Below are 9,936 nucleotides of genomic sequence, written 5' to 3'. Positions count from 1 at the left end.
CCCCCCGCCCCCGCGCGCGCAAAAACCGGAAGTGACGTCTTAGCACTTCCTGTTTAGCTCTATAAAAGCCCTATATGGACCAGAATGAGCTAGTCTTGTGGGAGAGGTAATGGAATGTGGTTGAAGCCTGAAACCCTCTCAAGTTCTGATTGAATAACTGACTATTCAAATTAAGCTGTATATATTTGTAAATATTTTTCTTTTTGGCATTGGATAAATTGCATTTTTGTTTTTTTGTTTGGTTTTTCACTGGGATTTAATAAACACTGATTTTTGCACCTCAAACTGGAACGTACCCACGTGTCTTTTCCGTCGGACCATCACAGGTGGTTCCGCTCACACCATGCGGCAAAGTCCTTCACCGTTGCCCTGTACTCATCCTCTTCACCCCTGCTGATACATCCAACTATTGCAGAGTCATCAGAAAACTTCTGAAGGTGGCAAGTCTCTGTGCAGTAGCTGAAGTCTGTGGTGTAGAGGGTGAAGAGGAAGGGAGAGAGGACAGTACCTTGTGGAACTCCAGTGTTGCTGACCACTCTGTCCGACACACAGTGCTGCAGGCATACATACTGTGGTCTGCCAGTCAAGTAGTCAACAGTCCAGGACACAAGGGGGGCATCTACCTGCATCACTGTGAGCTTATCACCCAGAAGAGCTGGCCAGACGGTGTTAAATGTGCTGGAGAAGTCAAAGAACATGACCCTCACAGAGCTGGCTGGCTTATCCAGGTGAGCGTAAACAGATGAGTGGTATGGTCTGCTGAGGACCGGCAGCAGAGGAGTCAGGCTGGGGGGGGGCAGAGCCTGCAGTGTCAAATCTGTTAAAGAACCTCTACTGTTGACCTCTACTCCTCCGTTGTTGCTGGACCTGAAGCTGGTTATGGTCCTCATTCCATTATTATTTTCTGAATCCTTAGGTCGTCCCTTCTCACTCCAGTCAGCAGGTGTCAGTACTGCCCCCTAAGCTGAACTGCCAACCACCATAGAACAGGGAAAAAGACAAAGAGTGTTTGTTGAAGAGCAGAAGTTTCTCCTGAAGGTTCAGCAGCCTGAGTTTAGTTGATGAAGGAAAGGTAGAAGATGGAAGCTCACGGTGGAGTTCAGATCAACATGGCAGCTCAGCCTGGAGGCAGTATCTGTGCTCCGGTTCTCCATGGAAGTTCTTTTGGAGGTCCAGTCACACTGATATACCTCATACACGGAGGTGAGTGGCCTCAGGTGAGGAGCAGGTTATGAAGCGGTGCGTTACAACTCAGCGTAACTAACCCTACATTACAGGCTGGTATATATTATATAATGTGTATATCATATATATTATATACACAAGACGTTACCGCAGGCCAATGGGAGACCAGGTTAGTGGGTAAAAGAGAAAGTCATCGCATGCAGTGACTCGTCGCCCCTGCCTCGCTGTTCCTCCTCAGGGGAATCCCACTGTGACTTCCTGAGTCAACACCCTGTAAACAAGCCTTGACAGTCTCAGATAAGAAGACACACTGACCTCGTCATTGTGTTGTCTTAGTTACGCCTGTTTTTAAAGCTGGAAACATCTGCTTCAATTCTCAAACGCCGGTCAGCAAGAGCCAGAACATCACTACCACTTAACTTCATGAAGGAAACCTGATTTCGGTCAGTCTAGGTTTTCGGTCAGGACTGGAATTTCAAATCTGCTAAAAGAAGTTTTAATTTCAGGGCTTGTTTTGTATATTTGTAAAAGTATGGTTCGCTTCTTTTGCGCGTTTGTGTTTTTATGGGCTCAGATTAACGGGTTTTATAATTAACTCTTTTTTTAATGAGGCTTTGTGATTTTTGTTTCTGACGCATTGTTTAACTTTAGCCTTTCCATTGACTGCAGATGAAAATGAGCCATTCAGTGAAATCGGACACATTTACATCTTGACAAAAATATTGTGTCACATTAACAAGAAAATATCAGCCTTAATATTCCAAAATCATTCAGTTTGCTCTGTTCACACTGGGTTAAAGGAAGCAAACTAATCCATCAGTTCGGCCAAACGCAGCATCGTTTCCTATAGACGGGGGCAGGAGATCGTCAGGGCGAGCTGTCCAGTCAATGCTGGAGATGCTACGTTATTACGTATCTCAGTATATGATGGTATGAGGGACCGCGTCATCGTCTGAATTCATATTCACCACGTTCTGATTAGCTGTAGGTGGAAGTGCCGTCATCAGCATTAATTTACTACACATACGTACACAAGTGGCTATAATTTATTAATAATCTATTTGTTTGTTTGTTTGTTTGTTTGTTTATTTTGAGATGGTTCAGCTGAATGCAAAAGTTTGAGAACCCCTGGCAAGTGAATAGAAATAAACTATTTTGGAATTTTAATTCAAATTTTAATGTGCAGATACTTTCATAATTGATGTTTATTTATATTTCATATAAATGAAAAAAATAAAACATTATAATAATCATTGTGGCATGTGCAAAAGTTTGGACACCCTTCCATTCGTACAGTCTCTGAACAGAATTAAATCTCTAGGCTTTGATTGGCTGCGTATTGCTGCTTAGACGGGTCAGGAATTGTTATCTGACATATAATGTTATAAATTCTCTGGCTCTTCCAACCTTGCGCTCACGTTCATAACCACAAGCTACTCGGAGCAGCTTCCTGAGGATCTGACCATGAATTTATTTATGATGAATTATTGTTCGCTGTCCGGTCCAGAGGAGGATGGGTTCCCCTTTTGGCTCTTGGCTCCTCGACCAACCGACCGACCCAGACGGCCGGACAGACGGATGAAGGAGGGACACTGCACAATCCCTAATGGACTACTACAAGCGAAGCAAGCCGAAGCTTTTGGAATGGCCCTCAAAGTCACCTGACTTGGTCAGAATTGGACATCAGTGGGTAGATTTAGACATGCTGTGATTGTAAGGCTGCCTGAGAATACTGAATAAATACAAGCAGAAAAGAAGAGTAGAAATCCTAATAGCTCCTGCGAGCTGTGATATCTGCCACAGGGGGTGTAACCAAGTACTGACCTAGTAGGGTGTCCAAACTTTTACACAACCAGTGAGTTACTACTTTCTGTTACTCACAGTGTTAAAAGCGTTAACACTACAGTTTCCTTTCCTTTCATCCTTCCTGTAATGTGAACACATTCCGGCTTTGATTTATTCAGGGTACTGTTTTCTCTCCAGGTCAGGGAGGTTCCAGTTCCAGCTCAGCTCAGACGGGTTCTCCTGCTGCTCCTGAACTCACTCACGGTAACAGCTGTACCATCGATGCCATCAATCATCAGGCATCACACTATCTAGTAGTTCTCATTCTAAAGCTTTTGAATGTAAACCTAAAGTGCAGCACCAGGCTTTGGTGTCTGAACACTCCACCCGGCGTTTTGATGCTGAGTAGTGCATCAGTATATTTGGACCAGCCTTGGTCACATTCATGGTGTCATTGCTTTCTGAGCTAGTTTCATTATTATTAGACATAAAATGAACACACTTCAGAATCTGGGGCTGCCCCTGACTTTGTAAACAGGACAGATCAGCAAAACGATGTGGACCACCAGCACATCTTCTACACTTAGGCACCACCTGTAATCCGATAAAGATAAACTTGTCTGAGTATCTACCGAGTAAAATCCAGTGTACCTTCATGTCTGTATAAGCGACTGTTTGGTCTGCATGGTTTGTTTAAGGCAGAATATCACTACTAAGACTAGTAAAGACAATCTCAGCTATTATACAACCGCAACTCCAGTGAAGTTGGGACGTTGTGTAAAATATAAATAAAAACAGAATACGATGATTTACAAATCCTTTTCACCCGATATTCAATTGAACTCACTACAAAGACGAGATATTTAATGTTCAAACAGATAAACTTTATTGTTTTTTGTAAATATTCACTCATTTTGAATTTGATTTTGTAAATGGTCTCAGTCTCAGTGTTTATTTATGTTTTACACAACGTCCCAACTTCACTGGAACTGGTGTTGTAAGAGGGTTTCCAGTCACTGTGTGTTTGAACCTATAAGAATAAGAGGATTTAATTAAAACCTTAATTAATTCTCATTAAATAAAAAGACAGGAGAAAAATTGTAGGGCATCTTTTCCCCTCCAAAAAACGTCCCATTCCCGGCTCCTGCTGCCTAGAAATGTTCATGCTTAGCTCTGTGTTGAATATGAGTAGCGCAGCTGCCCTGCCTCTCTTCATAAAGGCTGCTCTGCTGTGTTTCTGCAGTCCAGGTCAACAGCATTAGCATTAGCAGCACCAAGGAGCAAACCACCATCAGCCTGTGTGACGGAGAGGTGACCGTGCTGATTAAACCGAAACCAAAGGGCCGAGTCAGGCTGGAGGAGGAGACCCTCTGCATCATCGGGGATTTTTACCAGGGATACAGGAGCCGAAACCAGCACCCAGCCTCGGACACGCTGAGCAGAGTGGTGGAGGGGATGCTCCACAAACACAGTGTTGCCTACAGCGGTCAGTCTGTGTCCGACTATTTATAGTAGACCTGGACTGGTGTCCATAGAAGAAGTCAAAGGGACGTGTTTCTGTGCAGAGTATATTTCTCCACATTACAGGCGCAAGAAAGAAAGCCATTTATAAAAGTGTTTTTATTGTGTTTGTGCTTCATTTGATTGATGTGAAAAATAAAGCTGCAGTTTTTTTTTAGACAAGTGTCTTTGATGAGAGGTGTGAATAGTTTTTCACAGCAGGGGGTTCTCAGCCCTCCCCTTTAATGCCTCATTGATTGCTAGCAGCTCAATAATATTTCCAATACAGAGAGAAATTCATGTGATCAGATTTACAGAGAAACTAATATTGACTTTGATTTATTGAATAAAATGTCCAAGTGGATTTTGGCCACTAGGGGTTAAAGTGTTGTTTAAAGTCAGACTGAAACTTGTATGAATAAAGGAATTACTTTTAAAATGAAGCTGTATGGATGTTCGTGGTTGGATGCTTATTTGGCGTATTTACGGTAACTGCTTGGTTATTGTTATTGATGATAACCCCTCCGTATGTTGGGTGTTGATGTGTTTCTCCTCAGGTATGGTCCAGCGATTGTGTTTGGAGCAGCAAGACGATAGCATGGAATTTATTAGCAGCGTGGCGAAGACCCTGTTTGATGATGGGATCACCAACTGGGGGCGGATTGCCAGTCTGGTGGCGTTGGGTGCGGTGGTCTGTGAGTGGCTGAAGGAGGTGGGCAGAGAGCAGTGTGTGGAGAACGTCATACAACACATCTCAATGTACCTCAGTACAGACCAGCGACAGTGGCTCATCAACAACAAAGCCTGGGTGAGTCCAGCATCCAGAATACTAGTTCTTTCTTCCTACTACTTCTTTGGCTCAAATCACCAAGGAATGGTAATGGTAACCTCAAAAATGAGGTTTCAAAATTTATTAGAGGTACAGAATCCAATGACGTTGAAAAGAAAAGAGAAAAAATGTCCTAATTGCAATGCCACCCAACTCATTTTCAAACCGAAGAGTCTCGCTGTTTTCAGTCCAGTCAAACTCTGCAGTGATGTGTCTCGCAGCGCATGTAAACTCATGCACAGTGAAGAATCTCCCAGAACTTTCAAACTCTGTCATCACCGTGAACTGCACTTCTACAGGGAAAAGGCTCTGAGCCCCACAATAAAGAGTCTTGGGGTTTTTGTCCCAGTAAAACTCCCCTTCCATGGTAAACGGTCTCAGAGCTCTCAGACCAGTAAAACTCCCCTTCCATGGTAAACGGTCTCAGGGCTCTCAGACCAGTTAAACTCCCCTTCCACGGTAAACGGTCTCAGAGCTCTCAGACCAGTTAAACTCCCCTTCCATGGTAAACGGTCTCAGAGCTCTCAGACCAGTTAAACTCCCCTTCCATGGTAAACGGTCTCAGAGCTCTCAGACCAGTTAAACTCCCCTTCCATGGTAAACGGTCTCAGAGCTCTCAGACCAGTTAAACTCCCCTTCCATGGTAAACGGTCTCAGGGCTCTCAGACCAGTTAAACTCCCCTTCCATGGTAAACGGTCTCAGAGCTCTCAGACCAGTTAAACTCCCCTTCCATGGTAAACGGTCTCAGAGCTCTCAGACCAGTTAAACTCCCCTTCCATGGTAAACGGTCTCAGAGCTCTCAGACCAGTTAAACTCCCCTTCCACGGTAAACGGTCTCAGAGCTCTCAGACCAGTTAAACTCCCCTTCCACGGTAAACGGTCTCAGAGCTCTCAGACCAGTTAAACTCCCCTTCCACGGTAAACGGTCTCAGAGCTCTCAGACCAGTTAAACTCCCCTTCCACGGTAAACGGTCTCAGAGCTCTCAGACCAGTTAAACTCCCCTTCCACGGTAAACGGTCTCAGGGCTCTCAGACCAGTTAAACTCCCCTTCCATGGTAAACGGTCTCAGAGCTCTCAGACCAGTTAAACTCCCCTTCCATGGTAAACGGTCTCAGAGCTCTCAGACCAGTTAAACTCCCCTTCCATGGTAAACGGTCTCAGAGCTCTCAGACCAGTTAAACTCCCCTTCCATGGTAAACGGTCTCAGGGCTCTCAGACCAGTTAAACTCCCCTTCCATGGTAAACGGTCTCAGAGCTCTCAGACCAGTTAAACTCCCCTTCCATGGTAAACGGTCTCAGGGCTCTCAGACCAGTTAAACTCCCCTTCCACGGTAAACGGTCTCAGAGCTCTCAGACCAGTTAAACTCCCCTTCCATGGTAAATGGTCTCAGAGCTCTCAGACCAGTAAAACTCCCCTTCCATGGTAAACGGTCTCAGGGCTCTCAGACCAGTTAAACTCCCCTTCCATGGTAAACGGTCTCAGGGCTCTCAGACCAGTTAAACTCCCCTTCCATGGTAAACGGTCTCAGGGCTCTCAGACCAGTTAAACTCCCCTTCCATGGTAAACGGTCTCAGGGCTCTCAGACCAGTTAAACTCCCCTTCCATGGTAAACGGTCTCAGAGCTCTCAGACCAGTTAAACTCCCCTTCCACGGTAAATGGTCTCAGAGCTCTCAGACCAGTTAAACTCCCCTTCCACGGTAAACGGTCTCAGAGCTCTCAGACCAGTTAAACTCCCCTTCCACGGTAAACGGTCTCAGAGCTCTCAGACCAGTTAAACTCCCCTTCCATGGTAAACGGTCTCAGAGCTCTCAGACCAGTAAAACTCCCCTTCCATGGTAAACGGTCTCAGAGCTCTCAGACCAGTAAAACTCCCCTTCCACGGTAAACGGTCTCAGAGCTCTCAGACCAGTAAAATCCAGTACTAATGTCAGGAGCTTTGCAGCTCCTGGCCCAGTCATATTCTGCTACCATGGTGAAGACTCTGCCGGCCCAGTCAAACTGTGCTTTTTTGGTGACTATATTGCCCCATAACCTAGCCGAGCTCATCTTCCACTGTGAATATTAATTAGGAACAGAAAGGCTCCTGCTGGCTGTAGGAATGTTTGGAAACTGATACCTGCCAAATTTGTGTTACTGACTCAGGAGGGTGTCCAAACCTCTGCATGTCACAGTCACTCGTTTTTAATATAGTAAAAAATAAAGTAACTTTGCACCATCAGCACAGTTGTTTACTTCCTTTAACTTAAAAAGGTAATTATGCCAGTGTCGCCCACTTTTCCACACCTTTATCCTTGTTCCCAGGTCTCCATTAGTAATGAATGTGTCGTGGTTGTGTTTCAGGCTGGCTTTGTTGAGTTCTTCCGCGAGGACCACCGCGAGGACCACCCTGAGAGCTGTGTGTGGAACGCTTTGATGAGCTTTGTAATCGGTGGGGGGGTGGGGGTGGGGATATCACTGCTGATGCGCTGAAGGGGCGTGGTCAAACGCAGTTAACATGACTACATTCAGTGCATGCTGGTCTGGAAAAGCCTTGGAGAACTCCTTTGATATAACTGGTCATACCAGCAGAATTTAGCTGGACTGTTATTTTTACATTTACGGCATTTGGCTGACGCTCTTATCCAGAGTGACTTACAATTTGATCATTTCACACAGTTGAGCGAAGGTGGTGTTAGGAGTCTTGCCCAAGGACCCTTATTGGTATAGTGCAGGGTGCTGCCCTGGTCAGGATTGAACCCCAGTCTACAGCGTAGAAGGCAGAGGTGTTACCCACTACACTAACCAACAACCTACTTTTTCCGTTTCTGCTACGCTGAGTGAAACCGTTAGCCTGAATCTTTAGCATTAACATTTAGCTAGGCTAGGCTAGGACTCTTAACCCATAGGTGTAGCGCTAAATAAGGCAACATGCTAATAGGCAACTACACTGGACAGGTGTAGTTAAACCTTCTCTCCGTCTCAGGTCAAAGCATTAATGTTAGGCTTATTTAGGCTTATAGCCCTGTAGGATAGTAAAACAGTTGTGTTCAGTGACTGTCATATTACAGCAATATAAACATTCAGAATGTGGTGACAGATTGAAGAACAGAATCTGATTACCGACTGATGTTTATTTAGTGATCTTTTTGTCAAATCTCTGAAGTCCTTTAAAGAGACAGGACATCACCACCCAACACATTCACATTTTAACTTAATCATTTTACACATTGATTTATGAAATACAACTAATTAAACTCATAAATCCATTATATTTCTTAATGAATATTTACAAGAGCAAGCTATGCGTTTCTGTTACCGGTGAAAACAGAAATGCCTTATCTAGAACTCTAGAACCAGAATTCAAAGCACAGTCAATTCAGTGTAAATCTATGATGTTGGAACCAGTTAAGATTTTCAACCTGTACACCTAAAACATCATTCAACAGAATAAATATGATCATTGATAAACAGTAAACATCAGCACAAAAACATTCATTACAGTTCTTTACAGCTGCAGTACAGTTTCTCTGACCCTGGGCATGTAAATGTTTACAGTTATGGAACAAAACCTCCTATCTCCAGAACGGTAACTTTACAGGAGAGGGAAAAAACCTGCTTTACTTTCAATGTAAGTCAATGGAACCAGAGTTTTTTCCAAGTCATTTTTGGCTGTTTATTTTGGTCCTTCCTTCATGAAATTTGTACCCAATGTAAAGGCCAACATGCATTTTCAAATTATGTCAAAAAATTAAAATCGACAAAAATGGAGATACAAGGTTTTGTTCCGACAGCAGCGACATGATCAATCAACACAAGAACTTGGTTTGTTTTGATTTAACACAATTCCCAGTTTACTCCAACACAACACAGCACACGGTTCAACGTCAGCGCAGCAGCGTAAAACTTTGGGAGAGTCTATTCAGCATAAATGATGAACTAACCTAACTTTGTGTAAATAGAGCTCAATATAGAAATATGTCCACATATGCAGTCGAGACTGACGCGGCTTTTTTCTGAATTTCTACAAACACCATTTCATTTTATAGTAAATGAGTTTGGGCTGGTTTATGTTTATGAACAGACGCCTACAGATCAACATAGTAAAGGAGCTCATCTGTGATCCTGAGTTTAAAGCCAGTTTTTATTCAACTTAAACTTGGAAATAAGTTGTAAATAAATCTGAAACTGAAACTTTGCTTGTGTGTAAAAAGTGATTTCAGAGCCACTCGGTTCTCCCTGATGGAAACTGTTTACCTTCAGTGTTTTGTGCTTCTGATCATTTTAATAGACGTCAGCGTCACTAATTAATGACGTTCTATTAAAAGACTGGTTTACCAAGAGAGACGCTGGAGGACTTTCACCTGAAATGAGTTCATGAAGCCAGTCTGGTTATAAAAATGATAACAGGACATCAGAGCCAGAATTACTCTTTTAGTACTTTTACTTTATACTTAAGTACATTTGAAGGGAAATACTTTAGTACTTTTACTCCAGTGGAGGTCTAAAGGGAGGAACTTCTACTTTACTGGAGGGATATTTTACCCTGGGGGTCTCTAACTCAACATGGTTTGTTTACTTCATCCACCACTGACTACGACTGTCAGACACAGGAGCGGCTTCTTCCCTCAGGCCATCGCCCTCATAAAGAGTTGAC

The 9,936-nt window shown here is 43.7% G+C and overlaps 1 protein-coding gene across 1 annotated transcript; it reads left to right on the top strand.

Moving 5' to 3' along the window:
• The first annotated feature begins 966 nt into the window (after nt 1-966).
• LOC108412872 (induced myeloid leukemia cell differentiation protein Mcl-1 homolog) lies at nt 967-8,757 on the top strand. The gene is made up of 5 exons (XM_017685107.2): nt 967-1,203; nt 3,169-3,234; nt 4,214-4,456; nt 5,028-5,278; nt 7,644-8,757. Exons 1-5 carry the CDS (start codon nt 1,080-1,082, stop codon nt 7,770-7,772), a joined length of 813 nt encoding a protein of 270 aa, XP_017540596.2. The 5' UTR covers nt 967-1,079; the 3' UTR covers nt 7,773-8,757.
• The last annotated feature ends 1,179 nt before the right edge of the window (nt 8,758-9,936 follow it).

Source organism: Pygocentrus nattereri, chromosome 11 (assembly GCF_015220715.1).
Source record: "Pygocentrus nattereri isolate fPygNat1 chromosome 11, fPygNat1.pri, whole genome shotgun sequence".
Taxonomy (NCBI): Eukaryota; Metazoa; Chordata; class Actinopteri; order Characiformes; family Serrasalmidae; genus Pygocentrus; species Pygocentrus nattereri.
Note: the sequence above shows the minus strand (reverse complement) of the source record. Positions and strands in the feature narration are given on the sequence as shown.

Excerpts from the sequence above, each read along its gene's own strand:
- LOC108412872 (XM_017685107.2), top strand. The coding sequence starts at position 1,080 with ATGGAAGCTCACGGTGGAGTTCAGATCAACATGGCAGCTCAGCCTGGA. Across the intron at positions 3,235-4,213 it reads TGCTCCTGAACTCACTCACG|TCCAGGTCAACAGCATTAGC; the intron begins GTAACAGCTGTA and ends GTGTTTCTGCAG. Across the intron at positions 5,279-7,643 it reads TCATCAACAACAAAGCCTGG|GCTGGCTTTGTTGAGTTCTT; the intron begins GTGAGTCCAGCA and ends GTTGTGTTTCAG.